The sequence below is a fragment of the Erythrolamprus reginae genome, chromosome 3 (assembly GCF_031021105.1).
Source record: "Erythrolamprus reginae isolate rEryReg1 chromosome 3, rEryReg1.hap1, whole genome shotgun sequence".
Classification (NCBI taxonomy): Eukaryota; Metazoa; Chordata; class Lepidosauria; order Squamata; family Dipsadidae; genus Erythrolamprus; species Erythrolamprus reginae.
This window is the reverse complement of record NC_091952.1, coordinates 100,225,666-100,247,681: the sequence shown is the minus strand read 5'-3', so window position 1 is coordinate 100,247,681 and position 22,016 is coordinate 100,225,666. Positions and strand designations below refer to the sequence as shown.

Sequence of the window (22,016 nt, the reverse complement as noted above, 5' to 3'; positions counted from 1 at the left end):
ATTCAGCTTATTTTCAAGGATCAAAAGAGGCATAGAACAGGTGACTGTGTTCATATGCAAATAATTATTATTTATCTCATGACGGTGTTTTAATATCAGGATACTAAGTTGGGCAGGATGGGGAAATAGCAGTTAGAATGCTTAAAGTTCTGACTTTTGGGGGTGAATAAAATAGATTTTTAAAAAGTCTTGCTTCCCATTCTAGGTTGTAGCATCTGTGATTGACAACGATGACTTTTCAGGTTTTGCTCCTCTTCAGCCCCAGGTAAGACAGGATCACCATTTTTCTCAGTCCCATGTGCCCCTGTTTTGATCATGAATGATGATTTAGTTTCTTCTTTGGGCTCCATTTGCAGCCATAGTCTCAGAATATGATCTGCCTCAATTTGCCTTTTGCTGTTCTAGTCATCATCACCCTTTCAAAATCTTATCTGCTATTAGATGCAGGTGGATTCCTACTGATTCAGACCGGTTCTTTGGAGCCGGTAGTAACTTGGCGGCCTGGGTTGGTATAACTGGCAGTGACCCAGGCTTGCTATGCCGCCAAGCTGGATCTCTCTGCAGCGCCATTGGTGCCGCCATCTTGGTTTTTTGCTTCTGCACATGCGTGCATGCCCACAGCATGTAAAAGGTGCACACCCCTGAATCACAACTCTGAGTGAACCAGCAGTAAAGAAAATTGGAACCCACCCCTGGTCCAACTGCTGAAAATTTAAATTATTTCACAAGATGAAGTAAATTGAAGTGATAAGTCACTTAAGAGGCTTAGAGTGGGTCCTCTAAAACCCTGTCTGGCTATGACAGCATCATTTGCAATAATTAAGATTTTGAGGTTTTAATTTTAGTCATATAAAAATCAATTTAATTCAATTGAATAATTATTTTCATTTTTAATAGAACACAAGAAGTCCCAAAATTTGCAAGCATCCAGGGCACATCCTGTACAAGAGGGCAACAGAAATATTTTGTTATTAACATCATGAGATGGGAATTTAAAATAAACTTTTTGGTAACAAGTACATATTTGCCAACATATTTAAATGCCCAATACTGTACATTGATTTTTATATGGAATCCATTTTTTAAGGGAGCTGGGAGATTAGAAACCTTTTCCGGTAATTTTCTGTTTTAGAAACTAAATATGGATTAAGGGAACACAGTGGCCTAGCAGCTAGCATGCTGGTTTGTCGACCGAAAAGTTGACAATTCAAAACTCAAGTATTGCAAAATAGGGTGAGCTCCTGTTCTTGTCCCAACTCCTGCCAATCTAGCAATTCAAAAGCATGGCAAATGCAAGTACTATAGAACCTCTGGTCATGAACACTTCTGACCACTTCCAAATTGGGTTCTGACCAAAAAAATCATGATTTTTTTTTTCATGGTCAATTTTCTCTTCTGCACCATTTTTTAAAATAAGCGCTAAATTTCCAAAATTAGGTTTGGACCATGACCAAATTGGGTGGCGACCAAAGTTATGGAACGAATTATGGTTGTGACCAGAGGTTTTCTACTAGTATTCTACTACTTCTACTACTTGATAAATAGGCAGCTCTTTAATGGGAAGGTAATAGCGTTCCATGCACCTTGGTGTATAGACATGCTGGCCACATGACCAAGGAAGTATCTTCAGACAATATTGGCTTCCTTGGTTAGGAAACAGATATGATTACTGCCCTCTACAATTGGACATCATTGGCCAGGGTAATCTTACCTTTATAAATATGGGTTAAATTTCCCCTACACTTGAAAAACAAGTATACAAGAAAAACAAAAACAAATACATAGATGGGATGTGGGAAGGAAAAAGAAAACTACTTCCTCTTCAGTGCAAGTGAACTCAGGCTAGAAAAGATTGAATGTCTCATATTGATGGATAGGAATTAGCTAATGTCTATGCTGTGCTATGCTTACAGACATCAGAGCCACCTCCCAGACCTAAGACACCAGAGGTCCTCAGGTAAGATCAATGAAGTTCAGAGAATATTATAACATCCATTAGGGGTGACTTGATCAAAGTGTATAAAATCATGCATGGGATAGAAAAGGTGGATAGAGAAAAAATATTTTGTCTATCACACAATACTAGGACGAAGGGGCACTCCCTAAAGCTCATAGGTAAGAAAGCCCTTGGCTAACAACTGGTGGAATCTGCTTAATGATGACAATGGGAATTTCCCTTGCTAAGTTTGCACTCCCTAAAGCTCATAGGTAAGAAAGTGAGGACAAATCAAGGGAAATATTTCTTCACCCAGCGGGTCGTTGGTTTATGGAATTCACTTCCAGAAGAGGTCGTGACAGCTGTCAGCCTTGATAGCTTCTGTTCTGCCAGCGTGTCTCAACCGCCCGTAATTACAGGGTAATTACTCCAGGAAGACACACACCACACGATAAAAGGAAAACCCAAAAGTTTTTATAAACAGAAAAACAGAAACAGCTCCCTTTTTAAATGTCAAAGGGATTTTCTGGTACACACAAGGCACAGGTTAAATGCAGTCCAATTGCTCACCCAATAACTGGGAAATTGAGTCCAATTCTAAAGTCCAGAGAGTCCACACACACAATCCTGAACAGCAAAAACCACGATCTTGACGAAACAATGAATCAGATAAACTGCCATGAGGCTAAAACACCAGGCTGCACTTTTATCTGTAGCACTAATTACAGCAGCCCCACCCAACCACAGATGGCCTCATTTTCTCTTGTAATAATCCTTCAGTTGTTGTCTCCTATGCATCACTCTACGCATGCGTGGATGTGTCATTAATTCTTGTTCAGAATCCAAGGATGATACAGATGATTGATCTCCTCCTGGGCTGTCTGCCAAACTCCCCTCTTCCCTGTCACTCACGCTTTCTTGGTCAGAGGAGACTACGTCGGCAGATTCTACTGGGAGCAAAACAGGCCTGCGGCATATGGATGTCTCCCCCACATCTACCTCCACATTCCTTGGGGCAGGAGCAGGGCTAGAGCTAACCACAACAGCTTCAAGGCAGGATTAGACAGATTCATGGATGCCAAGTGTATCGGTGGTTATTGAAACGGATGTCCATGTGCCGCCTCTATGTTGGTTGAGGCAGGCAGGATTCCGTTGAGTACCATTTGTTGGGGGTCAGGGGGAAGGGAGGGTCTTGCCTTCTCTTTCTGCTCAAGATCCCCATGTACAATTGGTGGGCAACTGTGTGACACAGAATGCTGGACTCAATGGGCTTTGGCCTGATTCAGCATGGATCATTTATTTATTTATTTATTTATTTATTTATTCATTCATTCATTCATTCATTCCACCCTTCAGGGCGGCTTACAATATATTAGCAATAGCACTTTTTAACAGAGCCAGCATATTGCCCCCACAATCCGGGTCCTCATTTTACCCACCTCGGAAGGATGGAAGGCTGAGTCAACCTTGAGCCAGTGATTTGAACCACTGACCTGCAGATCTACAGTCAGCTTCAGTGGCCTGCAGTACTGCACTCTACCTGCTGCACCACCCGGGCTCTTTCTTATATTCTTATGTTCTTAGATATTCCTTCAGCCAATCTCTCCCAAGACTACATAAATAATAGTTACAATAAATTCAGAATTCATGGAGATACACAACATGTATATATCATCAGCTATATCTAATTCATGTAGGATAAAAGTTTGTTATAATAGGCAGGAGCATCATTTTCTGAACAAAAACAGACACACACCCCCTCCACCATTCCAAACACATAAATGTACAGATATTGCAAAATGCAGAATTATCTGTTTGAAGTCCTTTCCTCATAATGCTCCCACTCTTTGCATCTTAAGAATTAGACATTATGGGAAATAGTATGCATTGAATGAAATGCTATTGTTGACCAATTCGTTGTTTATAAGTCTCATTTCTATTCTTGTTGATTTTCTCTCCCTAGGAAATTGGAATATATAGAATGGGAATCAGTGGGCGATCTAATACTGTACTCTTACTTACTTATGTAGGGCACTGCAAGGAAAACCGCACAAAGTCTTGTATGAATTTACTCCTGAAAATTCAGAAGAGCTTCAAGTCGTTCCTGGAAACATTGTTTTTGTTTTGAAGAAGGAGAGAGACAACTGGGCTACCGTTGTGTTTAACGGAAAGGTAATACAAGTCTTTAAAGATGTAATTTACAAATGGGCTACAGAAAGAGTGTGAAATCCCTGGGTTTGTCTGACATGGATTTTTCAAAACTCATGAGACATTTGGCTCGGGCCAGATTATCTGCGCCTGCTACCGCACGAATCCCAGCGACCGATAAGGTCCCACAGAGTTGGCCTTCTCCGGGTCCCGTCGACTAAACAATGTTGTTTGGCAGGCCCCAGGGGAAGAGCCTTCTCTGTGGCGGCCCCGGCCCTCTAGAATCAACTCCCCCCGGAGATTAGAACTGCCCCCACCCTCCTTGTCTTTCGAAAAGTACTCAAGACCCACCTCTGCTGCCAGGCATGGGGGAGTTGAGACACCTTTCCCCCAGGCTCTTTATATTTAATGTTTGGTATGTATGTGTTGTTTGGTTTTTAAATATGATAGGGTTTTATATGCTTCTTTTTAAATATTAGATTTGTTTCGCTATAATATTGTTTTTTATTATTGTTGTGAGCCGCCCCGAGTCTTCGGAGAGGGGAGGCATACAAATCTAATAAATTATTATTATTATTATTATTATTATTATTATTATTATTATTATCTGACTGGGAAGCTAATATTATGGCCAATTTTCATCATATGATGTGGTTTAAACAATGATACCAATGAAAAATATTTTCAAAGTGGCCCTTTGTGCTTTGAATAATAGCACAAAAAATAAAAGAGTCTCCTCTATAGAAAAAATCTGAAGACCACTTCCAACCACTGCTGCCTTATTTTGTATTTGTATTTGTATTTATTAGATTTGTATGCCGCCCCTCTCTAAAGACTCGGGGCAGCTAACAACAATAAAAAAGACAATGTGAACAAATCTAATATTAAAAATAATCTTAAAAAAACCAATTTAAAGAACCAATCATACATACAAGCATACCATGTATAAATTCTATAAGCCTAGGGAGAAGGGAAAATTTCAATTCCCCCATGCCTGACGACAGAGGTGGGTTTTAAGGAGCTTGCGAAAGGCAAGGAGGGTGGGGGCAACTCTGATATCTGGGGGGAGCTGGTTCCAGAGGGTCGGGGCCGCCACAGAGAAGGCTCTTCTCCTGGGTCCCATCAAACGACATTGCTTAGTTGACGGGACCCAGAGAAGGCCAACTCTCTGGGACCTAACCGGTCGCTGGGATTCGTGCGGCAGAAGGCGGTCCCGGAGATATTCTGGTCCGATGCCAAATTTTCATGTCATTTGATTTGATGTCATTTTGGACCTTCATTCTAAGTGCACCAAACTGATTATCAGTTGTAGGTTACCACTCTGTATTATTTCCTGTACAGTAATTACATACATAGCATTACCACATTAATTTCTCAACTCAAAGAACACAGAGTCATGTTGCTAAGGAAGAGCCTATTTCATCTCACCACAAAAACGAACTTAGGTTGAGAGAAATGAATGACGGATTTATCTATTGCTGTAACACGAAGTTTGGTGATGAAGCATACAGTAAATAAAATGCTCAATAGCTTTCCCATCCTGGTGCCATACACATTCATTTATTTTTATTAATGTATTTTATAAATATATTGATTTTATTAGCATCATTAGTATGAATAGCCTGACTTTCCTGTTTGGTAATGATTAAGCACCAAAAATCTGCCTCCAACTATCTACCAGATGCATTCAAAACATATATTTTTGTTCATTTTTTAAAATTTTGCTGGCATGTTGTAGTTGTTTGGATTTTTGCAGCTCAGATTTGGTAGTCACTAGAATTAGAGAAATTCTACTACATAGAAGGTACTTGCTTGGAAAGGCTGCTCTATAATTTTTCCATTAAAGCCAATGGTATTAATTAATCCTTAGTTCATTCCCAGGAAAGTAGTAATTTTTATCAGACTCCAATGCGTGCCAGGGCTCAGAAATTTGGTCTGAGTCTGCCTATCTGTGAAGGATGTAATGTTTTACTCCATTCTCAGGAAGCCATCCTTGGAACCAATGATATTGGAGAGCATTGGATAATTTTTATCCCGTCTCCAACTTTACCTTTTTTGGGAAGACTTGTTGAAACTGTGGTAGGAATCCAGCTTTAGGTGGCCTTGGACGAAGCAGGTTATCTAGATCATTTTTAGTTGTAGTTCAGGCTAGGATATAGTATTTTATTTTATTTATTTATTTTGTCCAATACACAATGAGGGTTTTAGTGGATATATATATATATAAAGCCTTTGGTACAGATAAAAAAATAGCCAACATCCTAAGAAACCCGAAAGACAACATCCAACTTGAAAACCAGGGAGTTTATCAAATACCGTGTAAAATCTGCCCAGCCACATATATTGGACAAACGAACAGGAGAGTAAATGCACGTGTTGCAGAACATAAGAATGCATTAAAGAAAAAAGAAAAAACCTCCTCCCTTTTCCAACACTTCAAAACCACAGGACATGAAATTGATTTTGACAGTACCAAATTAATTTCCAAAACAGAACACTACAGCAAAAAAATAATGATGGAAGCCATCGAGATAGAAAAACATCCCCAAAATATGAACAAGCGGGATGATACCTCTCGCTTACCAGACATCTGGAAACCAGCCCTCAAACATATCCCAGCCACAGAAACCAGACTCAGGACACACATTGTAAAGCAATCAAGTAGCCTGCAAGTTCCAACTACTCAGGACATCACGCCTAATCTACAACCATTAACTAATCAGCATACCTCAGCTACATCAACGACCCCAATTGTTACCCCTCTGACTCACCAGGAAGTTTCTACACAGCAGGCAATTGCTGAGCCATCAAACCACACCCAGCCGCCAGTATTTATAGAAGGAAGGCAGCTTAGGTCTCGCCTGAGAACAAGGACAGAAACACCAGCCTGAAGATGATGAGTGGGACCTCATCGAAACGTCGCCAGAAATTTCCAAATCCTACACGGGAAGAAACCCGAATATACCAAGACCGTCATACCTGTACCCGTGAAAATCTACGAAAACAAACAAATATATATATATATATATATATATATATATATATATATATATATATATATACACACACACACACACACACACACACACACACACATACACACATACTTACTTACATACATACATACATACATACATACATACACATAGTAAAATACATGATGAATATCTTTCTTAGATATATTTTACTCATAGTAAAATATATCTAAGAAAGAATAGAAAAGAAGATATAGTAATAGAACATATCAATGAAACAATAGAAGAAGAGATATAGGAATAGAAGAAAGGTATAGGAGATATAGGAGAGCAATAGGACAGGGGACAGAAGGCACTGTAGTACACTTGTACTCGCCCCTTACTGACCTCTTAGGAATCTGGATAGGTCAACCATAGATAATTTAAGGGTAAAGTGTTGGGGGTTTGGGGATGACACTATGGAGTCCGGTAATGAGTTCCACGCTTCAACAACTCGGTTACTGAAGTTATATTTTTTACAGTCAAGTTTGGAGCGGTTAATATTAAGTTTAAATCTGTTGTGTGCTCTTGTGTTGTTGTGGTTGAAGCTGTAGTAGTCGCCGACAGGCAGGACGTTGCAGCATATGATCTTGTGGGCAATACTTAAATCTTGTTTAAGGCGTCTTAATTCTAGTACCAAGGCAGCATTACTTGTATTTATGTTCTTTGAAGGGCTTGGGAAAGGGGTAGCATCCCTTTAAAATTTTAGAATTGAGAGTGGGAGCACTGTTCAATTCACGATTTAGCACCTACATGAAACCACTGAATTTGGCAGCATGGAGAATGGTATCATCAGTAATAGGACGATACTGAGCTATGCAACCCTGTTCCATGCTGGGCAGGTGATTTTTACCCGGTTCCTGGAAGTTGTGAGAGCCTGAATAGGGAGGGTGAAATGTGACCCATCCTAGGCGGAATGGTTTGCCACCCAATCTCCCCTGTCCCTAATCTGGTAAGTTATCATGTTTGACTTTGATTGTATGGTACTTCTCCAGACAGAATTGTCATGCGATTTGAGGGTCCTTTGAGGTTTGTTGCTCTTGCTCAAGGAGCAAGTGTCAGCTGTGGCAAAGGAGCTCTTTGCAGAAACTCATTATGCGTCCCAGCTTTGCCCATTCCTGAACTGGAAGGCTTTGGTCACCGTCACCCACACATTTCCTGACTGGACTACTGCAATGTGCTCTACATGGGGCTGCCATTGAAGACTACTTGGAAACTATGAATGGTTCAGAATGTACTGGCGTATGTAGTTCTGGCATCCTGCAGTTTCTCATGCCCCAACACTTTACCCTTAGACTATCCACGGTTGACCTCACCAAGCTCCTAAGAGGTCAGTAAGGGGCGTACATAAGTGCACCAGAGTGCCTATGGTCCCCTGTCCTATTGTCTCTCCTATACCTCATATATCTTCTCTTCTATCCCTATATCTTTTTCTGCTATTCTCTCATAGTTATATTTCACTCCTTTATTTTCTCCTCTATTCCCCCTTTAATACATTCTGCCTGATTATATCCTCTAAAACCCTCATTGTGTATTATTGTGTATTGGACAAAACAAACAAACAAACAAATAAATAAATGTATGAGCTGTACTGGCTGCTAATATCTTTTGGGGTACAATCTGAATTTAAATCACAGAAGGCCAGGCTAATTGCCAAACCACCTCTCTTTGAGGGCATTTGTCCATCACCAGGTCAGTCAAGGTGGGCGTGCTCCAAGCCCTTCCCATAAATATTGTCATTCACTGGTTCCCCTGAATCAAGCCTTCCGCATAGGTGCTCTGGCCCTTGGAATAGACTCCCATCCGATACCAGTAGTTTAGCTTAGATATCTTTTAGCTTTCTGGAAGGCTACGAATACCTGGCTCTTTGCGGAAGCTATGGTGTCATGACCCTAGCAACAGCAGGGGGCGATATTCGGCAGGAAAAGAGTAGGATCCTGATTGGTTAGCAGGGCAGTATAAATAACCTGCCATTTTGTAAGCTGCTCTCTTTCTGTGGTAATTGTTCTCCCAGTAAAGTTGGTTATTGCATCGTCTGCCTGCCTCTCTTGAATACACTACATATGGGCCAAGATGGAGATAAGTCAGTGGATATAAAGATGAGATGCTAGAGCATCATGTTAAGGAATTGTGAACTTTTGTAAGGGAGATACAATTGTTTGTTTTGCTGTTTTATATGCTTCATTGTAAGTGTCCTAGAATTATTGAGTGTACTATAGGCAGCCATATACATTTGCCATATAAGCCTAGTACATACATAAGTAAATAAATAACCCAATATATTATTTCGATAGAAGCCCACTCTTGAGAAATTCAACATTACAGGCACTAGTGCCTTCATAGCAGCGCCACCTACAGTCATTTTGCTGTAGGTCAGCTCACTTGGCTTCAAAGCTTGCATGGGGATATCTAATATGACATGATGACCACTTCCCTTGTTTTGCGGCTGAAGATTTCTGTTGATCTCCTAACAAGTTCAAGCTCTGATTTTTTTTTTGATTCAGGAGGTCCTGTGGGCTGAAATTATTCTCTTTACCTAAACAATACATGCACCTTAGGGCAATAACTTTGCTTCTCTAATTATGTTTCTAGTCCCCTTGAAAAAGAAACATGCCTCTAGATACAAGATTATCAAGTTAAAGTAGGATTTTTTTGGTTTATATCTAAGTTGACACTAAAAACAATTGGAATTTGTTTTTTTCCACATTGTATACCATAATCATGCATAGTAAAATGCAACATTATTTCTGACATTGATGATCAAACACAAGTGAAAAATAAATGGAACCCATATGTGAATGTAAAGAAGTTGTTTCATGATTTTGAGCTTTCAGTTTTTCATGTAGAACAGGGGTGTTAAACTCATGTCATATTGTCATCATGTGATTTATTTATTTATTCATTAAATTTTTTTTAATGCCGCCCTTCTCCTTAGACTCAGGGCGGCTTACAACATGTTAGCAATAGCATTTTTTAACAGAGTCAGCATATTGCCCCCACAATCCCGGCCCTCATTTGACCCACCTTGGAAGGATGGAAGTCTGAGTCAACCTTGAGCCGGTGATGAGATTTGAACCGCTGACCTGCAGATGATAGCAGTCATCTTTAGTGGCCTGCACTATTGTACTCTACCCACTGCACCACCTCGGCTCCTATGTATCGCAACTTTTCTCCCCTTCACTAAAATAGGGTTTAGCGTGATGCATCTGGTCCATGGGCCGTGAGTTTGACACCTCTGATGTAGAGAAACTGCATGGCTCAGAAAAAGAAGGTACCAGCCAAATAAAAGTGTTGTCAGAGATTAGAAATAAAGAATGGCTATTTTTTTTCATTCTCATTAAAATCTGGTTGTATTCTAACATGTTAAAAATTCTTGCTTTGACTTCTGCGTAGAAAGGGATTGTGCCTTGTAACTACTTACAGCCAATGGAACTGCCGAACCAGCGTATATTTCAGGTGAGAGCCCAGTGATTTTGTTGGTAAGAACTAAATTAAGAAAACGGATTGGATTTATCTATTAAAAATGAAGTTGCATTGTATCTCCAAGCTTCCCTTCCATATTATTTAGAATTTCTCAGTTAAACTACCTCTTCCTAGCTAGCAACAGTAAAATGATACTTGGAAATGGGAAATACTACTCTGTCAGTACACAATTAGACTGTTCAGAAGGTTATGACTTGAAGAGAAGTTTGAATTTCCCTGCTCCCTTCAGTTGGGCTTCTTTAGGAGGATACACACTATCCATATCAATAAAATCATTCCAGGTTTATTAGGAGTTAAAAATTTATTCAAGTTTTTATTCAACTAGTTACCTATTGATTTATCATCCATCCATCCCTAGATAGCTCATGATAGCTTGAAGGTTTATAAAGATATTTTCATTTCTTAGATAAAAAATTAAGATTGGGGGGAAAAAAGTATTGTTCAAGCCTCCTCCCCCGATATGAATCTGTCATATGTAGTGATGGGCGAACCCAATGGTGTTCGGGTTCGGCAAGCTCGGACGAACTTTACGCAAAATTCGGACGAACCCGAACTCGAACGGGGAATCCCTCCCACGAAGAGATTCCGGGGGCGGAGCTTTGACATCACTGGCAGGTTGCTCAGGACGCCAAGGTGATCACTTCCTGGATTCCATGGAATCCAGGAAGTGATCACCTTGGCGTCCTTAGCAACCTGCCGGTGACGTCAAAGCTCTGAACGCCGAACACGACCCTGAACTTTGCCCGAAGTTTGAAAAAAATTCGGGTTCGTGTTCGGCAAAGCGAACACCGCAAAATTCGGTACGGACCCGAATTGTTCGGGTTTGGTTCGCCCATCACTAGTCATATGCTGACATACATTTTAAAGTGATGGTGTGAATACAAATTGTTTCTTATGCTTTCTACAAAGCGCAACAGATAGGAATTCATGACAACTTCTTGAAAGATTAACCAGGGCAAAAGTGGCAAAGGTTCACTATCAGACGGAGACAATGCTCTCTTCAAGGAAACCATCTATTTTTATGGAGATGTGTATGATAAATTCAAACCTGGAGTACTACTCCCAACAAACTGAAATCGGCTTACTTATTTTGTGTTGGGTTTTGTAACTTAAAACAGTTCAGTCACTGAATATACTATCCTTCAGGACTCTGACAAACTATTTCCCTTCTCTCCAGGAAGAAAACAATACAGATATGGATATCCCTGCTCCACCAAGTATTGCTGCTCCAGAATTCCCCAACCTTCCTTCAAGTGAGTAGAAACCACATACAACAAATAATCCTAATATTTTGGGCTATAACAAAAGCTACCTGCAAATTTATTCCTACTTCACAACAAAGCTGAAGCAGATATTTACTTTGTCTAAATTCTCTGTCTTTATGAATTATGAGATGGAAATATTAAGAGGCATAAACTGCATTTCTGATTAATGATAACAAACTCTCTTCAGCATTATAATTTTCAGTTTCATCTTATACCATATTTATGAATACCAATTTACGAAGAGACCATAAGAATCACTTAACAAATCATGATTTAAATCAAGCAAATGCATAGTGTTAAGGACTGTATTATTTTTTAAATAAATGTTGTATATGTAATGATTGTTCTGGTTTCTGCAGGTCACGGAGCAGAATTGAAGGTATGATTTCCTTTCATTGTGAGCTTTTGGATTGGCAATTAAAGAGCTAATAGAGTTTATAGCCCTGGTGGCGCAATGGTTAGGATGCAGTACAGTATTGCAGATTAACTCTGCCCACACTCTAGTGCAGGGGTCAGCAATCCACGGCCCCTTGCTGTCACTTCCTGTCCCATCACTGGCTGGCCTCACCCTCCCCTCCCTCACCTGGCCTGAGAAAGAAAGGACAACAGTGTGAATGGAGAAGCAGATGTGACTAATTCTCTGGAGCTGCTTGAGGAACATTTATCTATCTATCTATCTATCTATCTATCTATCTATCTATCTGTCTATCTGTCTATCTGTCTATCTGTCTATCTGTCTATCTGTCTATCCGTCTATCCGTCTATCCGTCTATCCGTCTGTCTGTCTGTCTGTCTGTCTATCCTATCTATCTATCTATCTATCTATCTATCTATCTATCTATCTATCTATCTATCTATCTATCTATCTATCTATCTATCTATCAGATTTGTATGCCACCCCTCTCCGTAGCCACCCCCGGCCGAGACTTCCTTTCTGGAGGCCCTCCTCCCCCTCTCATGACTTCCTGACTGGCTGTGGCATGGCCGGGAGTGTGCATATGCATGGTGAGACCCTCAAATTAGCACCAAGCGCAGCAAAGGCATGCTTGGAGGGCAGGTGGCAGGCATAGGTATGCCCATATCACACCAACACTCCGCAGTCTGCATTGGTTGCCGATCATTTTCCGGTCACAGTTCAAAGTGTTGGTTATGACCTATAAAGCCCTTCATGGCATCGGATCAGAATATCTCCGGGACCGCCTTCTGCCGCACGAATCCCAGTGACTGGTTAGGTCCCTCACAGTTGGCCTTCTCCGGGTCCCGTTGATGAAACAATGTCGTCTGGCGGGACCCAGGGAAAGAGCCTTCTCTGTGGCGGCCCTGACCCTCTGGAATCAACTCTCCCCAGAGATTAGGATTGCCTCCACCTTCCTTGCCTTTCGCAAGCCCCTCAAAACCCACCTCTGCCATCAGGCATGGGGAAATTGACTCCCGCGGGCCGTTTCCCATTTTATGCAAGGTTTGTCTGAGACGTATGATTGTTTTTTATACTCCGGGTTTTAAATTGCTTTTTATTGTTGGATTTGTACCATGTTTTGTGTTGTGAGCCGCTCCAAGTCTCCGGAGAGGGGCGGCATACAAATCTAATCTAATCTAATCTAATCTAATCTAATCTAATCTAATCTAATCTAATCTAATCTAATCTAATCCAATCCAATCCAATCCAATCCAATCCAATCCAATATATCTAATCACCTGCTCACTTAGGGAGGGTCTTTGGAGGTGACTTTCCTCCTGCCCTACGGATCTGGCCATTGCCTTGCTGTGTCCCATCCTGTACCCCCAGTTCTTCGGCTGAGTGGGGAGGGCTCCAGCCTGAAGTGGCAGGAAGCGAAGGCTTCTTTGCTCCTGTGGCCCTCTTCCTCTCATGCGGGATGGGGGAGGGGGAACGGCAAGGTGATGGCCAGATCCTTAGGGCAGGAGAGAAGTGACCCTGCAGCTGTCTTCACACCACATTTGCACATAAGACAGCATTCATTTCCTACTCCTTCGGGCTGTAGGTCATGCCCTCCCCACTCGGCCAGAGTTGTGTGTGTGTGTGTAAAGGACAAGGCAAGGGCTTGATCTTTAAAGCAGGAGAGAAGCTGCATCCAAAGACCCTCCTTAAGTGAACAGCCACCTGCCACTTGCATGTGCCTTGAGGAGGGTATCCCGCGCATGCCACAGCCAGCCAAAGGGCAAAAGAAGAAAGATGAGGAAGAAAAAGAAATGGAGAAAGGGAAAAGAGACATATCTATTTCTCATAGAAACAGACCCACGAAACCTAGGTAGGCATAGCTTGGGGAATCATGATTCAGTAGGAGTGACGTTGAGTTGGCCAGGCCCATCCAGGTTTTGTGGCCCTAGGTGTTTTGTTTTCTTTGGGAAATGTTGTACATACTCCTGATCAGTTGGAGGATGATGAAGATATTGAGGAATCGGATTCAGATAGTGTTTATGAAGTAGTGGGGGGCCCGGGGTTACAGGTAGTAGAACAGGTGGGAGGCCAGCCACAGGATGGGGCTATGAGTTCAGGATCTAGCGAGGGAGAATCAGATGCTTGCTGGGTTAATCCTAAATTCAGAAGAATTCAGAAACGTAGAGAGCAAAGGTCTGGAAGAAGATATTAAGGAGAGGAATGGGTTAAATATTGTAGTGAGGTAATTGGCGGCTAGTGGAGAAGGGTGGAATTTCAATGTTGATGAAAGGAAATATGGAGGTGCTTTCACCACGCTAAAGTAAGCCAAAGTATTTTGTATTGTATTTAGTCAGTGCTGCTGTCTTTTTTAAAGCTATGTATTTAGGAAATAAATCTTGTCTAAGTGAAGCAGGAAAAGGAATGTGAGGAATGCGGCTAGAAGAGAGATAACGGACCGATTGATGTCTGGAATGTGTTGAAGTACAAGAGAGCAGAGAAATAAACGGAGTTGCTTTATTCATAAAATGATGCATTTAATGAGAGTTATTTGTAATTACTAAACTTCTACTAGAAACCAGAACAGGAAATGGGTCCAAATGGCTCTTTGACTTTTTAAGGTTGCCAACCCCTTGCCGTGTGCTTGGTCCTTGGAACTTGAGATGTTTTGCATCATTACATTTTTAAAAATGTTTTTTAAAAAACATTATCGGACAGCATGCAAACAAAAACATAAATAACACATTTCTGCCTCTGTTTACCTTTAATTCTGTTCAAAAAGTAGAATTAAAAAAATATATTGGTCACAGTGCCACAGCTGTACCTACTATTTTCATTGGTTTTAACCACTGTAATGCCTAAAGTAGACAGCAGAGATTTAGCATGTCTTTTCATGCGCTGAAATAATGAACTGATCAGGGTCTTGTATTTTCTCTTACAGTTTGATGCATCCCCAACACCCTATATCATCAAAGTGCATTACAAATTCACAATAGCCCTGCTTGTGAATCCCAACTTGTCTTACAGCAGCCTTTTAGAGAAGGTTTGTAAGAAACTGGAACTCCATCCTGAACATACATCACTGAGGTAAGCAAGACCACTCAGCAGCACTTTGCTCCTAATGGGTGGGATGAAGCAGTTTTGGTCCTCACTAAGTCTTCTGTTGCTTAGCTTCCAGACAGTAGATGGCAAGGATCAGGTCCTGAATGAAGACGGGATGACCACCTTATGGAACCATGCAAAGGACAACTGCTTGACATTGTGGTGCACCACTAATGAGGTAAGATAGACAAGATTAGAAACTAGACTAGATTAGAACACGATGTTCGTCCATTGTGTTCGAAGAGGACCTTGACATCTAATGGGTTGTGGGATGTACGCGATGTGTCGGCAGGTGGCTGGTAAGGCCCAAATGGGCACAAAATGTTCTGCCACATGTTGGACAGACATGTCTGGGCACCACTGTCAGAGCATACCTTGTATGCTGTGAAAGCCATATACAGTGATCCCTCGATTTTCGCGGGTTCAAACTTCGCGAAAAAGCTATACCATGGTTTTTCCCACCCAATGACATCATATGTCATCACCAAGAGTCACTTCTCTCTCTCTCTTTCCTGTCATTCTCTGCTTCAATCATTTTCTCATTTCTCTTTTTTTCTCCCCTTTTTTCTATCATTTCTCTCTCTCTACCTTCCACTCTCCCCCCTCTTGTTCTCTCTCTTTCTCACACTCTCTCTCCTTCTCTGTGAGAATGCCTGCCCCGCCTCTCCTGCAGCCCCCTCGCTGATAGCTGGGACGAAAGCGCTCTCAGCTAAGTCAGTGTTTCCCAACCTTTTTGGAGCCACGGCACATTTTTCATACAGTATTTTCAAAATCCTGGGGAACATTGGGGGGGGGGCGCTAAAAAAAGTTTGGACAAAAAAAATCTCTCTTCCTCCCTTTCGCTCTATTTCTCTCTCCCTCTTTCTCTATCTTCCTTCCTTTCTCTCTCCATCCCTCTTTCTTTCTCTCTTCCTTCCTTCCTCTCTTTCTGTCTCCTCCTTCCTCTCATCTCTCTTTCCTTTCTCTCCCTCCCTTTCTCTCCCTTTCTGTCTATCCTTTCTATCTCTCACCCCTTCTCCCTTTCATTCCCTTTCTCTCCCTCCCTTTCTCTCATTCCTTTCTCTCCCTCTTTCCTTTCTCTCTCTTTCTTTTTCTCCCTCCTTCATATCTTCTTTCTCTCCCCCCTTCCTCCCTCTTTCCTTTCTCTCCCTCCCTTTCTCTCTATCCTTTCTACTTCTTACTCTTTCTTTCTCTCCCTCCTTCATTCAATTTTCTCTCCCTCCCTTTCTCTCTCTTTTCTTTCTCTCCCTCCCTTGTTCTCCCCTGGGGCTGCCTGTGCCTGCCCTGCACCACCCAACACGGACGGACAGTCCCCGGTCGTCGGTTCGTCGCCCCCCCCCCCACACGGAGGGAGATCAGCCACTGGAGGGAAATCGGGCTGGCGGGAGCGGCGAATCCACCTCCCCACCCGGGTGGAGGGAGATCGGGCTGGCGAGGGCGGTGGATCCGCGTCCCCAGCCGCGCAGAGGGAAATTGGGCGGGCGGGTGGCCGCGGCTCCGTGCGCACCCCTGGAAAAGGGTGCGTGGGGGGCATTTTGGGGTGCGTTGGCGTGCGCAGCCTACAGGGAACGGTGCCCGGGGCCGCTGCAGCCGGCAGCCTGTTTCCGCTGCCAGTGCCCTCCCGCCGGGCCCCAAAGGACACTTGCCGCCGACGCCAGGGAAGGCGGGAAAAAGGCGCGAAGAATGAAGCTCTCCTTCTTCCTGCCTTCCTTCTTTGGGATGCAGCAGGAGAGCGCCAGAAACCGTGGCATCGGGCAGGAGCCGGGAGGTCGGAGGCACCGGCAGCGCCCCGCCCAGCTGGAGCTGTCGCGGCACACCTGGCCGTGTGCCGCGGCACACCGGTTGGGAAACGCTGAGCTAAGTGTCTGCGAGAGGGGCGGGGCAGGCATTCTCAGAGCGGCTAGCGGCCGAATGAGGATAAGAAGCTGTAGCCGCCAGCGCTGCTGCAGGAGGACCCGTGTCCCAAGAAAGCCGGTGAGAGGGGTGGATTGGGTGGGCGGGGGTAGCGGTGAGGGGGCCGGAGGCGCTGGGGGGGTAGGGGCGGCCGACATTCAGAACAATTTTTGCCGGCCTCCGCACTTTCGTCACTCCCCGCCCCCAACTTCAAGCCCGGCTCCTTGCGTGGGGGTAGTTTTTGGCTGTCCATAGCCAAAAATGGTGTTTTTACTTCTGCATCTCTACTTCGCGGAAATTCGACTTTCGCGGGCAGTCTGGGAACATAACCCCCGCAAAAATCAAGGGATCACTGTACCTGGTTGGGAAGTACCCCAGAGAATTCCATGAGAACATTTTAAAAAAATTTAGATCAGTAATCTCTGAAAATTGCATCTAAACCACAGAAATCTTTTAACTGTAAAAGTAAAAAATGCAACCTATATTATTCTGAAATGGCATTTATAATTTTTCCACATTCTCCCGACCCCCCATCCCAGCAATGTAAGAAGTTGAGGAATAGGAGATGTTTAGCATTTACCAATATGAAAGATATATCTGGAAGAATGCTGTTTTCATGTAAGATAGGTAAATAGGGCTTCTATTACTTACTAATTTTCCATTTTTTTCTGCTAAGTTTTTTATTTTGTTTTTTTGAAAAGCGTAATATGCATGTGTGCATAAGTAACAGCAATTCAAGCGGCTATAATGAAGGTGTTCTTGGGGAATAAAAATCAAACTGTTAATTATGAAAGCATCAAGAGATACTTAAAGGTATTTTTTTCTCACATTAGACCAGCAAAGATAATTTAAGAATGGAAAATGGTGAAGAGGCACAGCAGAAAATACTAATGGAGTCCGAATCTAATCAAGTTATAGCGCGTTATACTTACGAAGCCACTGAAGCAGAAGATCTGGAGTTTGAGAAAGGGGACACAATTGTTATTCTGGCCAAAGGTAAATTTATCTTTATCTAAACTATAGAAACTTAAAAGTCATTTGAGACATTATCTTTCTCCTTCTCTAGTTCCTCCATCTTAAACCTTAACTCCAATTTTTCATCTTAACAATCAAGTCATTTAGTTGATTACATGAAACAGCTCCACCTACAGGAAGTACAGTACATTTACTTTGACTTACCCCCCCCCCTTTTTTTTTTTGCAAGTTCAATTAATTTCATTTGGAATGTATTAATTAAATGTTGGTAGACCATACTGGTGTGATGAAAGTTTCCAAGTTTTAGCAGTGTGCACAGAAGTTCTTTCTGGAGCTCAGATGCAGCTCTTCTTTCTTGGAAAATAAATGCAGTGCTGTGGGTAATGATCACTTTTCTCATGACTTACCATCTTTACAGGTCAATTTTCTGACCGGTTCTCTTCCTCGGTGTTAATTGCCTTGAAATATTGGCTCTGCTCATCTTGTACTTCCTCATTTCTGTTGCTTTTTTCAACCATTTCTTCATCTCCCTTACAGATATCAGTGTCAATGTGCAGTTCGTGCTCAGTTCTATTAAAAGGATAGCTAGACAGTAGCATAGCAACTAAGAAACCTACAGCTTCTTGGCTCAATATTATACAGAATATGGCTTAGACTTTGTATTGGAAGGCAGAAAGATGCCCTGGAACACACCGGGGTACACAAATAGCATAAATCTACGACTACCAAAACCAAATACAACTTTTTTCCAGGATTGTGTTGCATCTGCATTAGGCAAGTGTGCAACCTCAGGGAAAGATTAAGCTGTTTAAGAAAATGCAAATTTACATTTTTCTTCCAGATTTCCCAATTCATCTGCATTTTGCAGTCAAGCAGGGATTCACTCACTCTACCATCAAATGCATTAATATTTTTTTTTAACCAAATACAGTAGTGTTCCCTTGATTTTCGCAGGTTCAAACTTCGTGAATAGGCTATACCACGGTTTTTCAAAAAATATGAATTAAAAAATACTTTGCTGGTTTTTTTTTCTATACCATGTTTTTTCCCGCCCGATGATGTTATATGTCATTGCCAAGCTTTCGTCTGCCATTGTTGATTGGCTGAAATCTCAGCCAATCGGCGTTGTTATCGCAAAAAAAATAATTGTTAATAAATAATTATGTTTATAAATATCAGGATCACTAAGTGTCTTATTTATTGGTGAGTACAAGTAATAATGATGAGTAAATGGTTGTTAAGGGAATGGGAAATGGTAATTTAGGGGTTCAAAGTGTTAAGGGAAGGCTTGTGATACTGTCCATAGCCAAAAATGGTGTATTTACTTCCGTATCTCTACTTTGCGGAAATTCGACTTTCGCGGGCAGTCTCGGAACGCATCCCCCGCGAAAATTGAGGGAACACTGTATTGTTTAACAAATTAGGCTTCTAATTTCTGTCCATAATCTTAATAAAAACTCATAATCCCATCCTTTAATAGCCATATTCTCCCCCACATAAATCTTCAAACAGTCCTATTACTGAGGGTTCCATAACTAAGCCACTTATAACTTTTCATGTAGCTTTTTGCAGAATTCTCAGTGAGGCTCCACCTTTCCATTTCATTTCCCCATTCACCCTTAATCAATGATGCTTATGATTCAATCTTATTTTATCTTACAGTGAATGAAGAGTGGTTGGAAGGCTCCTGCAATGGGAAAGTGGGCATTTTCCCCAAAGCATTCATTGAATACAGTCAAAATCTGGAAAATAACTCTGAATGATAACTTGAAAGCCCACTCACTCATTATATTAAATATTGCCTTTGCTAATTGAAGCCTTTATTCCCCCCCCCCTTGCTATTATTGTGGTTCAGTGTGTTCTGTTTAAATGCTTATCATTTATAACTTTCCTATAGGATACCTTATCTAAAGTGCCAGCTATTTGAAACTGGATTCATGTTTAATAGCAGTATTTTAGTTTTCATCTCTGGCAATGTTATTTGCTGTAGAGTTATCATGTCCAAACACAGGAAAAACGAATCTTTCAGATCTCAAAATGTTTTGCTACCTTGTTAGGGAAAAATAATGTTAAATAGTGCATAGCAAAAACAAAGAATGGGCCGTGAAGAAAAAATGGGCAGAAGCTACAGATGCTTCCATTTCTACTGCAGAAACTTTCAAAGGCAACCTAAGATTGAACCTCTGAATCTTAGATGAGCGGCTGGAATGACGGAAAAGTATAATCTGAAGGTAATTCCATCTCTAGCAAGTGATAATAATTCCTTAATTAGTTCAATTGCTTATGTATAGTGTTTTACTGCAATAAAAAATTACCTGCAAGGTTACTGAAAAGCAGCACAATGTTCAAGTGTTTGATTTTTGCCAGTACTTCTTAAAAAGGTACAGTTTTGTTATTTTTCTCTATAAACATAGAAACACAGAAGTCTGACGGCAGAAAAAGACTGCATGGTCCATCTAGTCTGCCCTTATACTATTTTCTGTATTTTATCTTAGGATGGATATATGTTTATCCCAGGCATGTTTAAATTCAGTTACTGTGATTTATCTACCACGTCTGCTGGAAGTTTGTTCCAAGGATCTACTACTCTTTCAGTAAAATAGTATTTTCTCATGTTGCTTTTGATCTTTCCCCCAACTAACTTCAGATTGTGTCCCCTTGTTCTTGTTCACTTTCCTCTTAAAAACACTTCCCTCCTGGACCTTATTTAACCCTTTAACATATTTAAATGTTTCGATCATGTCCCCCCTTTTCCTTCTGTCCTCCAGACTATACAGATCGAGTTCATTAAGTCTTCTTTCCTGATACGTTTTATGCTTAAGACCTTCCACCATAAAACACAACTAGTGTGGTTTCCCCCCAACTACTATTAACACAAAAACAAACTCTTTAATAGAACTTACCTGGAGGACAGTTCCGAAGAGATTAGTCTGTCAAACCTTGACTATCTAACTCTAGAAATTCATTTTATTTATTTATTTGTTCATTGGATTTATAAGCTGCCCCTCTCCGAGGACTCAGTACTGTGTGTATGTCTCTCTGTCTCAAACATTGCCAATTCTTCTGTCACGCTCAGTAATTAAATTAATACAACATAGTTTGCAACAGCTTTTTTTTCTTGGTATAGAAGAAAACCTTATTTACCGTGCTTTGTCATATTCAACTTCACTTGCCATGTGCATCACTCTATAAATCCCTTCTACTTGTTAATAGAGATATCCTCTGCCACACACACAAAAAATCAATGAAGTTCATTAACGAGAAATAATTGGTTAAAAAAATGGTACTACACGAGACTGGCTGTAGAGAACATGGTTTAATTAAGGCAAAGCTGAGTTCAGCAGCTGCAGGTCTCGCACAGACAGACAAAAACACAAAAGAAGCTTACGACACAAACCAGTTTTCTCTGTGGGGAGAGTTTCCCCCCACCTTTCCCTTGAGGTTCTATCCATGGCAGGGCGTGTGTGTAAAGGGGTGATGGGGAAGGTAGCCCTGCCTTAAAGATTCAGAAAGAGAGAGAGAGAGAGAAGAGAGACAATTCCAAACACCAGATTTCTCATGCAGAAGTGGGAACTATGGGTCGGATTCTGGCACAGTGGAGAGTGTGAGATCCTGAATCTGTTAGGCTGTTCGAAGTGCAAGAATCAGTGGCTGTTCAAACACTGGAAAGTTGCAGCTGCTGGGGTGCACAGCTCAAATACGCAAACTTGGGAAAAGGGACAGAAGCCGCTTGGGAGGGAGGAAGGGGGCCAAAGAAGCACAACTAGGTCAGAGAACTTCATCCATGAGGGTTTCATTTTTAAAAA

The 22,016-nt window shown here is 41.6% G+C and overlaps 1 protein-coding gene across 1 annotated transcript in view; it reads left to right on the top strand.

Annotated features, from left to right (window-relative positions):
• Window positions 1-20,546, top strand: part of NCF2 (neutrophil cytosolic factor 2) — a 32,825-nt gene extending 12,279 nt beyond the window's left edge. Inside the window, exons 6-15 of the mRNA XM_070746298.1 lie at window positions 206-265; window positions 1,914-1,957; window positions 3,967-4,108; window positions 10,492-10,554; window positions 11,759-11,834; window positions 12,206-12,225; window positions 15,182-15,327; window positions 15,412-15,520; window positions 18,069-18,231; window positions 19,873-20,546. Of these exons, the coding sequence (XP_070602399.1) occupies window positions 206-265; window positions 1,914-1,957; window positions 3,967-4,108; window positions 10,492-10,554; window positions 11,759-11,834; window positions 12,206-12,225; window positions 15,182-15,327; window positions 15,412-15,520; window positions 18,069-18,231; window positions 19,873-19,973 (924 nt within the window). The 3' untranslated portion in view covers window positions 19,974-20,546. The remainder of the gene's footprint in view (window positions 1-205; window positions 266-1,913; window positions 1,958-3,966; window positions 4,109-10,491; window positions 10,555-11,758; window positions 11,835-12,205; window positions 12,226-15,181; window positions 15,328-15,411; window positions 15,521-18,068; window positions 18,232-19,872) is intronic.
• The last annotated feature ends 1,470 nt before the right edge of the window (window positions 20,547-22,016 follow it).